This window comes from Stegostoma tigrinum, chromosome 15 (genome assembly GCF_030684315.1).
Source record: "Stegostoma tigrinum isolate sSteTig4 chromosome 15, sSteTig4.hap1, whole genome shotgun sequence".
NCBI lineage: Eukaryota > Metazoa > Chordata > Chondrichthyes > Orectolobiformes > Stegostomatidae > Stegostoma > Stegostoma tigrinum.
Window position 1 is genome coordinate 33,104,186 of NC_081368.1, and position 17,899 is coordinate 33,122,084.

Sequence of the window (17,899 nt, forward strand, 5' to 3'; positions counted from 1 at the left end):
TTTCAATTAATTGCAAAGGCCAAGGATCCTTAAATTCATGGTTCAATTATCAACATTTCATAATCTACTTTTCACAAACCACCAAGAGAGTGATCTTTTAACATCTTTTTCAGATTCACTTTATATTCTTAATTTACGTCAAATATGTTATTATTGACTTACTAATTTAGTAATGAACAAACTCATTCTTTTGTTAATTGAAGAAAGCTTGGTTACAATGTTTCTTTTTTAAAACAAATTGATTTGGTCTGTGAGAAAGACACGCATATGGAAGAATTCCTTTTTTATGTTAGCTTTGTTAAAACCAACAAAGATGGGTATGAATAAAGAAAGGGGTGGGTTTAATTATTTGGGGTATCCTTCTGAAGCTGGAATAACTTGGGTAAACTCACCCAGGGTCTGGTCATTGTAAGATGTATCTACATTAGCTCCTTAAAATGCCAGTAATTATGCTCGACCAGCAGTTGTTCCTGTTGGTATCATGCACTAAATCTTGTTTTCTAAGTGCCTACTCTATAAATAATCTACATGATGTATCCTCTGCCATGAATGGCTAGACAGGTCCACACAAAATGAAGACGAGGAAAGTTGGTAACAGAATCACTGGTAAGGCCAGTATTTATTGCCCATAGTTGAATGTCCTCGTGAAAGCAGAAGTGAGCCCTCTTTTTGAACTAGTACAATCTAAATACTGAAGGTACTCCCTTTGTGCCACTAGAAAGTGCGTTCCTGCATTTTGACCCAACCACAGTGGAGAAATGCTAATATATTTCCAAGTCCATTCTAATGAAAGATCATCAACCTAAAATGTTTATCCAATATGCAATATGAAACTGAAAATTGCAATTATTAGCAGACATCACTACTTTTGATCTTATGACAGAAGGAACAACATTGATGAAGAATTCAAGAGATTTCCAACTAATTCATATTGGTTTCAAATTTACTCAACGTCTTTGACAACACATTCTGTCAAATATGCCATGATGTCAAGTATAGTCACTCGAGTTACCTGTGGAATTCAGCTTTCTTATGTGTATTTGGGCCAAGTCTGGAGCCAATACGGCCTACAAACATTATGTAAATTATACAAAGTAACATTAAATAAATTGGACTGTTTTCACATGGTCTTTTCCTCAGGTTGTAGATCTTACAAGCTTTAAATTTCTGGAAACTTAGCTGGATATTTGAGAAGGGGACATTACAGCTGAATAGTGTTGTCACAATCATTTACATTTTTCTGAGATGATTTGTCTTCAATACAGGGGTCCAAAGATCAAATAACCTCAAAGGTTATGAAATATACCTAATTGACTAAAATTACAAAGAAACTTTTTTTAAAAATTCATTCACAAGATGCCTGCAGCACTGGTTAGGCCCGCATTTATTGCGCAGAGGGAGTTAAGAGCCACCCAGCTTGCTGTGGGTCTAGAGTCACATGTCATCCAGATCAGATCAAGAGAGCAGTTTCCTTCCCTAAAGAACATGAGTAAACCAGATGGGACCTTCCCGAATAATTGGCAATAGTTTTATGATCATCATCAGACTCTTAATTTCAGACTTTTTTTGCTGAATTCAAATTCTACCAATCACCATGGCAGGATTTGAAACCAGGTCCCCATAATATCACCTCAGTGTCTCGGTGAAGAGCCTAGCAATAATACTACTAGGGCCATTACCTAAAGCCAGGAGAGGTGATGTAAGGATTGTAGCTTTCAATGAGATGATGTTGAGGCACAAATCAAGCCTTAAATGATAGCTTACGAATCTATAGATTTTCTCAATAATGACATCACTTTAACAATGAATTATTTCTGACAGCTTACAGTTTTGGATAATGTTGGCAAATTCTAGTACCATAAAACATTAAAAATGAATTCTTCATGTATTCAGTTTGTTAAGACCATGAATGGCAAAGCTCTCCAGGTCAGTAAGTTCTTCCCCCCATCCACATTAAATACTAACAAATTCTTGTAGTTATAATAGCACCTTTAATGTAGTAAAACTTCCCAAGATGTTTAATTGGCATATTATCAAACACTATTTGACACCAATGCATATGAAGAGATATTAGGGCAAGTGACCAAAGGCAGGTTTTAAGAAGTGATTTAAAGGAAGAGGGAGGGTCAGAGATGTTTAGGAAGAAAATGCCAGAGCTTGGGATTTTGGCGTCTGAAGGCATGGCTGCCAATGGGAGGGCAATTAAAATCAGGAATGCACAAAAGACCTTAATGAGAGGAACACAGAGGTCTTAACACAGAATATCATCAGCTGAAGCTGTGATGGAGTGCTACAAATGTCATCAGCACACTTATGTTAAAAGGGTAAGACTGGGTCCTCAATCACTTTTCAGTCATCCTACTAAATGAAATATATGCAAATAGCATCTTTGTGGTCAAACTGTCTGCCAAAGGACCAATGGAGTATGGTTTTCAACAGTGTTTGGACATAAAGCTGGCATTACAGATTGGAAACCTATTGCACAAAGGCCGGATTTTCATGTCCATTGAAATCAATGGAAAATAAATTAGATACGTTCTATGAGGGATAGCCGATTAGCACCACCACATAAAAAAAGGAGCCTACCCTCATATATAGATGAGTATATACAGAAAGACAGTAGCACGAGAATTTTGCAGATGATTAAGATCGTTGAGCTGTAGCCTAGCAACAGATAGGAATGGAAGAGCGTTGGCTAGGAAATTGTCAGAAAAAATATAGAAAACATTTTCTTCACATTTACAATTTTGCATTCATTATTAATGCAAATACTGCATTTCTCCATGAGATTCTTCTATCTCTTGAATTGGAATTCCTAGATCATTCAAAATAAATGGCTAATAATTACACTAAAACAGTAAACAGAGAAATTTGGTATCAGTGAATTAAGCATTTGTATAGTCACATCACCAGAAGTCTCTACTTCTGTGTTTTTTTTTTAAGTCCAGTAAGGATTAAACCTTGATTAACAGGAAGGTTATGAGTTTGTGTTCTAAAGTTGGTCGCCTTTTTAAGGTGAATTCTGTCAATTACATAGTTGCTGGAATGAACAATTCAAGGAAATAAGATAGGTCCTAATTAAGGTGGAGGACTAAATGGGCCCTATTCTGTTCAAGTCAGCCTTAGGATCGGCTGACAAAAATTCATTTAAAAATGCTTGCGGGGAAATTTGCAGCTCGTTTACTGAACCCACCAATCATTAAAAGGATGAGTGGGGGCGAAATGCTTTTTCCAATGGGAGAAAAGTGGTAATGGAAAAGGAATAAAAACGAAGAAATATCCTCTACTGCTTCCTTAAGAAATAAATCAGCTTTTGTATTAACAGGCAGTGCATTACAACAAGTTCAGAATGGACAGCAAATCTATTGATATTGATCCATAACTCAGAGTGACAAAAATTCCCATTATAATACAAGAGAAAACTCTGCAAGCAACTACATCAAGATTGGGTGAGATTTTGTTGACTAAAATATCCCTCTATTGGCAACACTCGATCCTATTCATGTGTCCAAACTCGAAGCTGTTATCTTTCATCTTAGTTGGATGATAGTGGGACAAAGGGCCTGCCTTTCGCTTCGTGTAGTTTCTTTTACAGCTCCCATGAATCACAATTGATCCTCCTTGCTCTGACTAACTAGTATTTTTAAATGCTTCTCTGATCCCTTCACTCACAGAGACACCAGTAATAGTCCTGAAGATTGATTGCGTTTTATGATGTTCACTAATTTTGACAGAAATTTAGGTGCATCCAGCTGGCTTACAAACAGCCTGCACATAATCTGCCACCCCTCTAACTATTTAAACATTACAAGATAGCCAATGGCATTGTAATTTTGTAACGGTACAATCTTAACAAATTTAAAGCCCAAACACTAAAAATGGCTGAAGGATAAAGCAGATCATTATGCATTCTACTGGAAAAAAATGTCAAAATACACAGGAATTGGCACAAACATGGTCTGTTTTTTGTGGGGGGGGGGGGGTTTCTTTTATCTTCAAAAATCACTAACGCAAGATTAACAAAGCTGTGTCATGCTGTTTTACAGAAATAGCAGCAATCAAAAACATTTTGATTAACACTGCAATAAGAGGTTTGCCTGAGGGTTTGACTTAGTCTGCAATAGGTTTATTATTAACTCTCTCAGGTCTGAACCGTTAGCTCTACACCCATTCAGCAAAAGAGACAAGGCCAGCATTTTTAATTTCAGAGTATATCCTGACTCACAGCAGAAACAAATCTGCCATGTTGTTCAAACAAAGTCTAAAGGATTATTTCTGTCACAGATAACAATGTTTTAAATATCTATGCAAAAACGTGCTGAACCCTACAGTTTTAACACACTGTTTAAAAGGCCAACAATCCAACAGAAAATTCATTGCTGTAAACAGCAGTCAGTTTTAAGAAAGACCTGTCTTGGGAATGACCTATAACTTGTTTATTTAATACGTAATTACCAAAATGAATACTCCTCCAGCCACAACCGGTCAGGAACTGCACACATTCGCACAAGCTTTCAGTAATACACAAAGCAACAATAATTGCTTGCTAGAAATTTCTACAGAGGACAGCTTCCAATGCTCGAAAATATTCCACAAAAGAGCTTTTTTCTGTTTTTCGTATGTTAAATTAAACAAGATCTAGCCAACAAATAACTAGACTTACAGGCATATTAAAGACAAGACACGACAAAAGATTAGGTAGATAATATACCAACGTCATTCATATCACTGCAGGGCCATACTGTAGCTGTCCCTCTGAAGCGCTGTGTCAGTCAATACTTCAAGAATCATCCATTAACGTGTGCCGAGCAGGAACATTAAAATTACATTCACCAGTACTAACACTACGATAATGGCAAATACAACAATGGTCTGTATATCCAAGGTCATGGTGCAATGCAGGAGACTGTAGTACTCAAGATGCGGATCTGGCAGGCTCTGTGAAGTCAACCTGGGCTCTGAACTAAAATTGTCCAGCAAATCCACCATGCCAGATGAGGTTTCTTCTTCCCCTTCTAATTCATTCCATTCCAGCTGATTGCAGCATCAGTCTCAAGTGCTTCACTTGCACTAAATTCCTTGCAGAAACCCATTCGGCAGAGATGACACGTCACTCTGTATGTAGATAAGAAAGAGAGTGCCAGTTTCTGAATAACAGCCCCGTGAGCAGGATCTCACAGTGTGAGGCAACAGCTGAAGCGGGCGTCGCATGTTAATCACTCAGTGATCAAGTAAGCTGGGTTGCAGCTGCCAATCATACATGAAACGCTAATATCATGAACATTTAGTCGTCATCTATCAAATAACATAAAGGGGAGGGGATATTGGAAGGGGATGATGACAACATTTTACAGCGCGAGCAATTGGAAAAATGCCAAAGTGTCGTCCGAAAGGTATAGATAAACGTCGCTGGAAATTTCAGTATGTTTACTTGTTTTCTGGATGCTAACAATCATCACCATGTTAACAGTTTGAATGCTGTGAGTTTGTTTAAGAGTGTACTGTCGGAACATTACTTCACTGCTAGCTGAAATATGTTTGACAAACCATCAGCGTAGCTGTTCGTGCTTGCTGCACAAGCTTGAAAAAGCTCCTGTGATAACTTACTTAAGCAGTCGCTTTCTGAGTCAAACGATCCAGAAGGTCCCAAGTTTGAGACAGGCGCTGAACTAATTCTCCCGAACTCAGCTGGGACAGCAGTCATAAAAATATAATTGGTTTCAGCCCCTCAGGCTGTGAAAATTCATGCAGACTTCATACACCTGATTCCTATCCATAACTCCTCCAGGAACGTGTGTGTCTGGTCTGTGTGCGTGTGTATGTGTGCGCGCGCGCGCTTCTGCTTGTCTGTCTGTGTGTATGTTTGTATATGTATGTGGTTATTCCTGTGTCTATGTGTGAACACCTGGTGGGGATAGGAATGGGACTGATGCTGATGCTTCTTTGCACTAATTTCAAACCCTGACACTCTGTGTTCTCACCGAGGCCTGAAGTGACAGCTGTACCAACTGGCACCCAAGCAAATATGGCTCAATGATAGTGCTTTCAGAGAAGAAGAAAAAAATGGCAAAAAACACAAATGAAGAAAATTAATTTTGGACTCATATAACTTTTGTTTCAATACTGCTCTAATTACCCACTGACAGAATTCTAACTTAAGCATAGAAAAAGGATTTTTCTTAACTACCATTCTATTTTTAAAAGTAATATTGCAAGGTCATTCAGACACAGAAAAGAAAATATACAAAGATGGGGAACAAACATAAATTGTTTAACCTCTCGTTTACATGAACAAACTACATGAGCTTGGGAAACATTACAACACGTCAACATGTTCCCTGACATCTACACAGTTGCATTTTCTGGAAGTTTATTGGGCAATGATCAGAAAACATGGCAGATACTTCCTATCCCTAGTATAGTACCATTAAAGTCCACATGTCAAATTATGCTTTGGAGCAAATCATCTCCATCAACAGGGGCAGAATACTGAAGCTGCAGGAATTGCTCTCTAGTGAATCTAATCACAAAACCAGCAAAAGTATTGTTTTCTCATTCTGTTCATTTATAAAGTTATTTTTGTAGTAAGTTTTATGAAACTATTAAGATTTATACTTGCACAGCTGTGGGACCTTTCACGTGTTAGTCAGAATACACATTTATTATTGGATCAAGAGATACAGCCTATATCTAAAATCTGATAGGCCCAATCAAGCCATTTATGTTTTTGGAAATTTTATAAGGTGTTCTCTGTCTAGCGATAAAATGTAAACTTAAAACTGCAGCATGCTATCATCTGGCTACTGAATTATACAACAGAATATTTGAAACAGTGCCTTTCATGTAAAATGTTCCAAAACAATTAATAGGAGCATTCTACGATGAAGTATGACACCTAGCCAAAAAAAGAAATATGATGCAAAGTGACCAAATGCTCAGTCAAATAGGTGGGTTTTAAGAAACGTCTTAAAGTTGGAAAGTGGGGTAGAAAATTGGGGAGTTTATAGAATCATAGAATCCCTACAGTGCGGAAACAGGCCCTTTGGCCCAACAAGCCCACACTGACCCTTGGAGCATCCTTGTAGGGAGCAACTTCCCGAGTCTAAGATCTGGGCAACTAAAGACATTGCCACCAATGGTGGAGGAAGTAAAATTGAGAATACATAAAGGATCAGGTTCGAGAAGTACAAACATGTACAAAGAAACTAAAAAGGCATTTATCTTTTATTTTGCCCATGCACAATTTTACTTGTCAACTTTAAGAGATCACAATATCATCACATTACCACAGCGTGAGACGTGAGGGTGTAAATATCTATTACCCCATCTAAACCCAGAGATCACTTAGGACATGACACAGCACAATAAGCATGCTCATCTGCACAATGTAATATCTTAATGTTGGCCCAGATACTTGTGCCTATAAGTGTAATAATTGTATACAGTAGCCAACTATAGCAAATGGCTGCTGGATTCTGCAATATCACATTATCCGCACCTAGTTTCTTATATTACAAGGGATATTAAGCATTGCCATATCTACAAACACTGCTGGAGGAATAAACCACATCATGGTTAGCAGCAGTGACCATTTATAAAGAAGCAACCATTTTCTTTGTGGTAGAAATTTAGAAATCTAATTGAAGAATATCGGGATAAAATCTCTGGACATGACTGAATTCAGACAGCCTGCAGCATCAATCTCTATGAATACAAACAACCATGCAGATCTGAAGATAGCCAGAAGACACAGCTTATTTCTTTTTTGATTAAAATTGACATTTTTTCAAGGTACAACAAATTTCTAAGTGTCCCTTTACTTTCTAATAAAAAGGCTGAAGTTACAAATGGAAGAAAAACTACAATCTATCCTCTTTATATTTCAACCTATTTTTCATCATCAACTATTCAGAGATATCATTTCTCATCACTGGAAGCAGGCCTCTCAGCCCAGGTATAGGGATACTACCACTACACCACAACAGCCCTCTTTCTTGCTCTCTTTAAAAGAAAAGAGGAAGTCCTGAGCACGAGCAGGTCTTTTTTTAAAATGGCAAGTAAATCTTCCTGACAGCACAGCTCCAAGTGCTCCTAAAAGAAAACACTTTTAAAAGCCATTTTCTACATTAAAAAGCTTTATCTGTGACCAGACCTCGAACAGCTCATTTTTTTTCGACCACAGTGAAAATGTAGAGGGAAGCCCACATGACAGCGTGATGATGACCTCATTGGCATCAGTACCACCTACAGGCAGAAACCTGAAACAACAACCCTGCAGTTCTAAAAACAACTGGTTTAAAGACATAAGTAAATGGGAAGCAATAAAGGTAAATAAAGGGAAAAAGAAGGTTAAAAAGGACATGTAGAAAGAAAAACAAGCAAAACCATTAAAAGAAATGCAAAGACCAAAGGAAGGATAGATAAACGGGAACCAGCAATGTACTGAAATTTCCAAAGGGCATTTGCTAAGGTGCTACACATTTGACTACTTAATAAGATAAGAGCCCATGGTATTGCAGAGTACATGAACGTAGACAGTTGATTTGCTAAGACAGAGTGGTAGAAGGTATATTCAGGACAGCAACTTTTAACTGGTGGAGTGCAAACTGGTTCCACTTCTTTCAATCCCTTTTCCAATGAATCTGTCAAAGATCAGAGTTTCTGAAAAAGATTCATACTAGACTTGAAACATTTATTCTGTTTTTCTCTCCCCACACATGCTGCCAGACCTACAGAGCTTCTCCAGCATGTTCTGTTCCCTCTTTAATCTTCTCTGATTTTTCAGAGGTGGAGGGGTCAATTATGAGACGATGGGTTTAAGGTGCAAGCGAGGATGTTTAAAACATATGTGTGAGGCAGGTTTTTCACAAAGGGTGGTGAGTGCCTGGACCACGCCGCCAGAGGAGGCGATAGAAACAAACACAATAGCAGCATTCAAGAAGCACATGAATAGGAAGGGATCAGAGGGATACAGATCCTGTAAGTGAAGACAGTTTTAGTAAGGAAGGGCAAAATGTGTCAGCACAGGCTCAGAGAGCCAAAGGGCCTGTTCCTGTGCTGCATTGTTCTTTGTTTTGTTCTTTGTGCTCATAGGAGAACAAGCCCAGTTTTTTAGTTCTGCCACCAATCTAAATGGGTCACTAAATGACTAAATGATTTACGGCTTCATCTTCCAAGCAAGATGATTGAATTTCTTATGACGTTGGAGTGATACACTCTGCACAGTGCAGCTTGATATTGATCAAATGGGAAAAGTTAAAGAAGTACATGAATTTCATACCTCCGCAGAGCCCAGAAGGCAACCTAATCCATTACCAATGCATACAGGAAAGGAGCTAAAATTAACAGACAAGGTTGATGAATAAGCAAAACCAAAACTATGTGATAAGATTGCATGCCATTGATTCAATAATCTAGCATCTGACCCAATATGCAATTCTTCTGCTGCAGCATTTATAAACAAGGTGGACAAGGCATATACATGGCAGTATATTCCGCTGACACCTTTGCTCCTCATCCTAAAATGTCCTTAGTCTTTCCCTGGCATCTGTGTCCAAAAACGTTGATGTGAATGAGGTGGTCAGCTGACATCAGGGTCATGGAGATGGAGATGTACAGGACACAGGGAGCCAATGCACCTGGCTTACCAGGAGTAGGAACCCCACAGTCAATGTCCAATACAGTGTAGGGGTCTGTGTAACATGTTGTTTCTCTTTGAAGGACCTCAAATCAGTGAATTCTACAACTCCCTCCTTACACATTTTGAGACACTCACTCTGTCTGCTCCAAATATTGGCACAGCAACTTCCCTTCTCATTACGTACTTTTGAACTCCAGTACAATGGAAAGCAACAGCAAGTAGTCTTTCATAGAATCCCTGAAGTGTGTAAACAGGCACTTCCCCACAAGTCCACACCAACCCTCAGACATCCCACCCAGACCCATCCCCCTAATCTACACATCCCTGAACACCATGGGCAATTTAGCATGGTCAATCCACCTAGCCTGCGCATCTGGAAACTGGAGCACCGGAAGAAACCCAAACAGACATGAGAAGAACATGGAAACTCCACGCAGACAGTCACCATAGACAGAATCAAACCCAGATTCCTGGTGCTGTGAGGCAGCAGTGCTAACCACTGAGCCAGCATGCCACCCTTTGGCCATTAGCTTCCAGCCTCAACCATCACATAGCAGTGAGACTCCACACAACCAGATCTCTTTTCTGGTAGTCCTGCACATGAACTCCATAGCCCTTTCACCTCTCCAGATATCCACCAAATCCATCGTTAGATGCCCTCCTTTGTCCCCAAACCCTGACATTTGAGATGACCATGCCAAGTGTGGCCAAACACTTCCCACTTTTAAAGCCATGGTATTCCTGACCATGAGCAAATCCTCCTCCTACATGACCCACTTCCCATCCATATCTCTTCCATGTAAATATCGTTCCTGCCCCCTCATAATGACACCCGAAGGCTGCAGGAACAGCGCCTCATATTTTGCTTGGGAACCCTGAGTCCAATGGTATCAATGTGGACTTCACCAGCTTCAAAATCTCCCCACCCCCACTGCATCTCAAAACCAGCCCAGCTTGTCCCCGCCTCCCTAAACTGTCCTTCCTGCCACTTATCCCCTCCTCCCACCTCAAGCCCCACTCCCATCTCCTACCTACTAGCTTCATCCCACCCCCTTAATCTGACCATCCTCCCTGGACTGACCTATCCCCTCCCTGACTCCCCACCGACACTCTTTGCCCTGTCTGTCTCCACCTATCTTCTCTCCTATCTATCTTCTATCCGCTTCCTCCTCTCTCCCCATTTATTTCAGAATCCCCTTCTCCCCACCATTTCTGAAGAAGGGTCTATGCCCAAAACGTCAGCTTTGCTGCTTCTCTGACTCTGCTTGGCCTGCTGTGTTCATCGAGCTCTACACCTTGCTATCTCCCATTCAAATTAACCTCACTTCAGAAATCTCTAATCCAATGAATGAATCTAATCAACCATTGTAGCACCACATCTAAGGCAAGATGATCCTTTCATATGTAAGGAGATCAAAACTAAAAACAGTACTCCAGATGTGATCTCAACAAAGCCTTAAATAACTGCAGAAAAATTTCCTTACTCATTCAATTCCAACATTACAACAATAAAGACCAAAACATAATTTCTTTCTAATTGTTTGTTAGCTTTCTGTGCTACATTTCAAAGATTCCCAACATCCTTGAATACCAACATTTATGAATCTGTCACTGGGGAAAACATGTTTTTTCTAAGCACCCTACCAAAATGGATAATGACACATTCCCTAAATTATACTCCACCAGCCAAAGTCTTGACCAATGACAACTGATATACATCCTTTTGCATCTCCTTTAGCTCTTCCTGAAAACAGTGGAAATTATTTTTAAAAAGGTACGAATACCCAATTTATCATAGATTTCTGCCACTGATCATCCAGTGTTAGAGTGAAGAGGAGAGATTGAGTTCCCAAAGAAAATCATCCCCAATTTCCGACCTCAACTGAATGCTAGGCAATATTGTAGATTTTCTACTTCCAAATGAATATTTTTACCTGTTTGAGGTGAATGTTTGTGGTGTTGCTGGTTCCTATTCCCCGAAGAGCTAATGCATATTCTACTTTAATGATGTGGTAAAATCCAGCTCAAGAAATGAATCTTTCGATGTTCATAGCACTGATATGAAGTTAAATACCTGGACAGTGTCTTTGTAAATTAAAATTTAGCACAATGATTTGTTAAGCTGTCCTTTTAGTTGCCTAGGTTACCCCCATCTTGTAAAGCTCTTCAGTCAAGACTGCAAATACATCATTCATTAGACCAGAGATGATGTCAAATGTCGCCAACCAATTGGTTCCTCATGGCTCAATGTATCTAAATTGCTCCAGAATTTGCAAAAGCACACACTTTTGTGATTTTATGGATGTTATATTGTCTTATTGTGCAGTGATTTGTGGATGAGACACCACCAATTATCCGTGCCCTTAAATAGTGTATATCTACTTAAATTCCTTCGAGGCTCAGAAGGTACAATGAATCCATTTCCCTGGTGAACACAGGAAATTCTATTTAATTTTTCAGTCATTTTTTTTTAAAAAGGATGATCTCCCTCCTTCATTTTCCTCCCTTTTTCTTCATTGATGGTTCTGACCTCAGGTAATTTCTTCAACTACCAGACACTCTCCAGTATCCTGCTCAAATAGTCTTGATCACAGTAGTCAACAGAAAATGTCATCAATTTATTAAAAAAACACTGCAACAGAGTTCTCTCCTCTCCTTTCAACACTTACCCTGAAAATCCTTGAGAATTCCAGCAACAGGTCATCATGCAATATTCAATGTCAAACTTTTCCCTCCCCCCCCCGAAAGGTGGGGAGGACAACTGTTATGCACTGACTGCTAGTCTAGCTGACAGCAGCTTATTCACTCCACACCTTAACTGATCCTGATCATTTAACGTGTGTCACTTGGCTATCAGCTGCCTTTACTAACTGAATTGTGAGAACGAACTCGTATTGGTAAGACTGAACTTTCCAAATCCCCTCCTCTTAAAGATTAATGATTTTTCCTTCCAGCTGAATGCAAATGCGCTTTTCACTCCTGACACAAATCACCTCATCTGAAAGTGTCCAAAAACTTGCATGCATTTTGAAGAACCAAGAGACCAAAATTCTACTTTAATGTGATTACAGTTTATGTGCCAAATTACTATGCCACTATCTACCAGAGGAGTAGGGAACGGGCTATGCCAAGTTTTCTGCTTCTGTTGATTTAAATAATTATTCATAAGTGCCAATATGCCTTACCCTGCTGCTGGGAATAATCCTTTTAGGGGAAATGCTGGCTGGTTGGTTTAAAGTAAAGAGTCTGGACATTTAAAGATAAGTGCTTGCCTTATGGAGATAAAATATTTATATCTGCCTTTATCATGATCCAAAATCAATTTCAGATATTTGTCACATCCCATTCATGCTCTTCAGTTCACGTTAGTTCACCATTCCTGGCAGCAGTTCGTAAGCAGAATCAATGCTGCAAACCTTACAGACAGGTCTGGGAAATGGATACAGTATAGGATGGTGCATTTAAAGAATCTAAACATTACCAACAGTGCAATCTATCTAACTGGCATCCCAAAGTTTGTTTAAACTGAGTTACCTGTTTTCTCATATATTGCACACAAAGGCCAAGTCCACACCCAAACTTAGATTGCATTCTTTGCATCTTACCAATATCCATTCTTCAAGAGAACAGACTGTTAAGACACAATGTAGAAGAATAAAGCTCCTCATTTCAATGCCGTGTGAGTTAATATTTAGAAAGAATTGTTCTCAATCTATGAGTGACACTACCATGAGAAAGCAAAACAAAATATAGTAACTTTTCCAATTTCAGAAATTCCCAATAATGTATTATGGAGTGTAGAGATTGTTGTTATGTAAGGAAATGCATCAGCTATCTTGCAAACAGTTAGGCTCTATAAACCATGTAGCATCTCTCAAATCAGACTGGGAATGAGATTAGTTACCCAGAAACTTTATGTGCTCATATAAACTGTTTTGAAGATAATGACTGAGGGATAACAATGCTAAAACGAGTTCTACTAAAACAAGCAAAAGAAATTAAGATAAAATAGATAAAATATAATTTACATGTTATACATTTTGAAAGATTCCAAGGAGGAGGTTAAAAACAATTGCATTATTGCATACCATCACTTTACAGTACTGCAATACCAGTCAGAGTTCCCAGTTCTTTCATACATATATATACAGGCTTGACTTAATAATTTCTTTCAATTCCCGGTCATGAGAATTTGATTGCCTTTTCCTAATCAGTTATATAACCAAGCTCAAATTTTCTTAGCTTCAAACAACAACTTAAGGGTTTTAATTAAACTGTTCTGCTATGGAACTTAGAAACTAAAACCCTGTGTAAAGATGACAGACGTCCTGACTGTTCCGAGCTAACTCTTTTCCCCTGGTGGAACTGTTACATTTAGCTCCAAACAGAACATCTGTGAACTGCTTCAAAATACTTTCCGATCTATAGACATTTTTCCTAAGAAATTCTTCTGCAGCAAAAGTAAGCTAATACGTTTCAATATTTGCCTTCATTCCAGAGACTTTGTCTCTCGTGATAGTTTAATTTAAAAGATCAGTTACAGAAACACTGCCAAGTTAATTATTAAATATCTTCATATACACAGATCAAAGCATACATTCTAGTTCAAACAATGAAGTAAATTAGACATATATATTATATATATATATATAATATATTAGGGTGACACGGTGGCTCCGTGGTTAGCACTGCTGCTGCACAGTGCTGGGCTCAATTCTACCCTTGAGCAAATGTGCAAAGTTTGCACATTCTCCCTGTATCTCCATGAGTCTCCTTTGGGTGCTCCGGTTTCCTCCCACAGTCCAAAGATGTGCTTGTCAGGTGGATTGGCCAAGCTAAATTGCCCCTTAGTGCCCAGGAATGTGTAGGTTAGGTGCCTTAGCTATGGGAAACGCAGGATGACAAGAATAAGGCATGGGAGAGGCCTGGGTGGGACACTCTTCAGAGAGTCAGTGTGGACTCAATGGGCCAAATTGCTTTCTTTCCTACTGTAAGGATTCTGTACAAATGAATGACAAACTCACATCAAACTTCCCATTAAAGAATTCAAATGTCTCCTTTAATTCCCCATTGGAAATCATCTGACCATTACTTCCATGTTATACAAATGGTAGTAACATATTGAATTAAACAAGCAAAGAGTTACATGACAATGATAATCTACGTAAGTCCATGGGCACCACAGCATTCAGTGTTCTTCTGAAGAACTTTCAATAAAGTGGCCAATATAAAACTTCTTTTCCAGGTACACAAGTGATTTAGAATTATACGATTGGAGAATTACACTTACTGAAACAATTATAAATTCCTGTCTAAAAATTTTCCTGAGCAAAACAAAGAGTTGTGTTCATATAAATGACAGTATTATCCACATGTTGGCTATGTACATTTCAAAACACAAGAGCCAATGTCTTCACCTCAATCATTGAAAATTTTTGCTAACATGTCAGCAGTTTCATTGAAAAACAATCGATGGGCCAATGGATCCATCTCATCATCAGCCCCCACACCAAGGTAGCTGGCATCAGTAGCCAGTTTGACTGTTTCTCATAGTTCAGCACAGCTAAAGCCGGCCTGGTTGTCAACACAGCTTTTACATTTTTCAAAGCACTTTGACACTCCTGTGATAATGGGAACTGCAGATGCTGGAGAATTCCAAGATAATAAAATGTGAGGCTGGATGAACACAGCAGGCCAAGCAGCATCTCAGGAGCACAAAAGCTGACGTTTCAGGCCTAGACCCTTCATCAGAGAGGGGGATGGGGAGAGGGAACTGGAATAAATAGGGAGAGAGGGGGAGGCGGACCGAAGATGGAGAGTAAAGAAGATAGGTGGAGAGAGTGTAGGTGGGGAGGTAGGAAGGGGATAGGTCAGTCCAGGGAAGACGGACAGGTCAAGGAGGTGGGATGAGGTTAGTAGGTAGCTGGGGGTGCGGCTTGGTGTGGGAGGAAGGGATGGGTGAGAGGAAGAACCGGTTAGGGAGGCAGAGACAGGTTGGACTGGTTTTGGGATGCAGTGGGTGGCGGGGAAGAGCTGGGCTGGTTGTGTGGTGCAGTGGGGGGAGGGGACGAACTGGGCTGGTTTAGGGATGCAGTAGGGGAAGGGGAGATTTTGAAACTGGTGAAGTCCACATTGATACCATATGGCTGCAGGGTTCCCAGGCCTCCTCCCTCACCCCCATCCCAGGCCCCAAGATGACATTCCACATTAAGCAGAGGTTCACCTGCACATCTGCCAATGTGGTATACTGCATCCACTGTACCCGGTGCGGCTTCCTCTACATTGGGGAAACCAAGCGGAGGCTTGGGGACCGCTTTGCAGAACACCTCCGCTCAGTTCGCAACAAACAACTGCACCTCCCAGTCGCAAACCATTTCCACTCCCCCTCCCATTCTCTTGATGACATGTCCATCATGGGCCTCCTGCACTGCCACAATGATGCCACCCGAAGGTTGCAGGAACAGCAACTCATATTCCGCCTGGGAACCCTGCAGCCATATGGTATCAATGTGGACTTCACCAGTTTCAAAATCTCCCCTTCCCCTACTGCATCCCTAAACCAGCCCAGTTCATCCCCTCCCCCCACTGCACCACACAACCAGCCCAGCTCTTCCCCCCCACCCACTGCATCCCAAAACCAGTCCAACCTGTCTCTGCCTCCCTAACCGGTTCTTCCTCTCACCCATCCCTTCCTCCCACCCCAAGCCGCACCCCCAGCTACCTACTAACCTCATCCCACCTCCTTGACCTGTCCGTCTTCCCTGGACTGACCTATCCCCTCCCTACCTCCCCACCTACACTCTCTCCACCTATCTTCTTTACTCTCCATCTTCGGTCCGCCTCCCCCTCTCTCCCTATTTATTCCAGTTCCCTCTCCCCATCCCCCTCTCTGATGAAGGGTCTAGGCCCGAAACGTCAGCTTTTGTCCTCCTGAGATGCTGCTTGGCCTGCTGTGTTCATCCAGCCTCACATTTTCTTATCTTGACACTCCTGTGTCCAGTTAAATTTCTGTCTTTCTTCAACAGATTTCTCAAAGGTACAATGACACTGCACAAGTTTGGAAGGCAGTTGTGATAAAATCTATTCCTACCATTTAACACAAAGTTTCACATTTTATCCTAGGCATGGGGAAATCCAAAATATCCCTTTACTTTCATTTCTCTAGGTACCACTTGATCTCCTCCGTAGTGTTTCCCCCAAATAAGTCACTTCTGTTTTGGCAAATTTGTAACGAGGTTTGATTTATGTAGCTGATCAAACGGTTCTGTCAAGTAATGAAAAGCAACCAAATTATCAATGCAAAGCACATTTCTACACAGTTTCAGAAATAACAAGGTCAAAATCAAGTGTGCACTGCCATTCAGTGTAATTATGGCTGATCTGACAAACCTTGACTCAATTTTTCTACCTTTTCCCCATTACCTCTGATTCCGTGACTAATTTGACATTTGTTCATCTCAGTCTCGAATGTATGTAATGACCCAGCCTTGACAACACTCCTGTAGTAAAGAATTCCACAGATTCACAATCATCTGAAAGAAGACAGTCCTACTCAGCTCTGTCTTTATTGTCAACCCTTAGTTTGAAATTATGCCAAATGCTGACATTTCTTTAGTTCTGTCTGCCAATACCCTTGTAGCAAATCAGTTTTGGTGGTGAATGGGATATAAGTCAACTTTTAGTACCATAGATAATGGGAACTGCAGATGCTGGAGAATTCCAAGATAATCAAATGTGAGGCTGGATGAACACAGCAGGCCAAGCAGCATCTCAGGAGCACATGTTGGTTTTGCAATAATTCACACAGAATCTTCGTGACCCATCCAGTTTTGGCTCTATCATGACAGATCAGTTCAGTTGCAATCTTGATTGAATAATGTCATCGTCCATTATGAACTTAACCATAGAATTCCTACGTTGCGGAAACAGGCCATTTAGCTCAACAAGTCCGCATTGACCCTTTGAAAAGTATCCCACTCAGACCCAACCCTTTCCCTGTAGCCCTGCTTTTCACACAGCTAATCCACCAACTTACACAACCCTGAACACCATGGGCAATTTAGCATAGCCAGTCCACCTAAACTACACATTTTTGGAGTGTGGGAGGAAACTGGAACACCTGCTGGAAGGCCATGCAGACACAGGGAGAATTTACAAACTCCACACAGTCAATTAAGGTAGGAATCAAACCTGGGCTCCTGGTGTTCTGAGGCAGCAGTGCTAACCACTGAGCCACCATGCTGCCCACTAAGAGAAAGA

At 40.3% G+C, this 17,899-nt stretch overlaps 1 protein-coding gene across 5 annotated transcripts in view; it reads right to left on the reverse strand.

The window, feature by feature from the left end:
- arhgef9a (Cdc42 guanine nucleotide exchange factor (GEF) 9a) overlaps positions 1 to 17,899 on the reverse strand; it is a 317,786-nt gene that overhangs the window by 179,163 nt on the left and 120,724 nt on the right. Inside the window, exon 1 of one of the 5 annotated variants that reach the window (XM_048544089.2) lies at positions 4,716 to 4,828. The exons of 2 other annotated variants lie outside the window; for them this stretch is intronic. In XM_048544089.2, coding sequence (XP_048400046.1) covers positions 4,716 to 4,724 — 9 coding nt within the window. In that variant the 5' untranslated portion in view covers positions 4,725 to 4,828. Of the gene's footprint in view, positions 1 to 4,663; positions 4,829 to 17,899 lie in introns of those variants that run through there. 2 more of the 5 variants (XM_048544091.2, XM_048544088.2) reach the window with 2 other exon arrangements.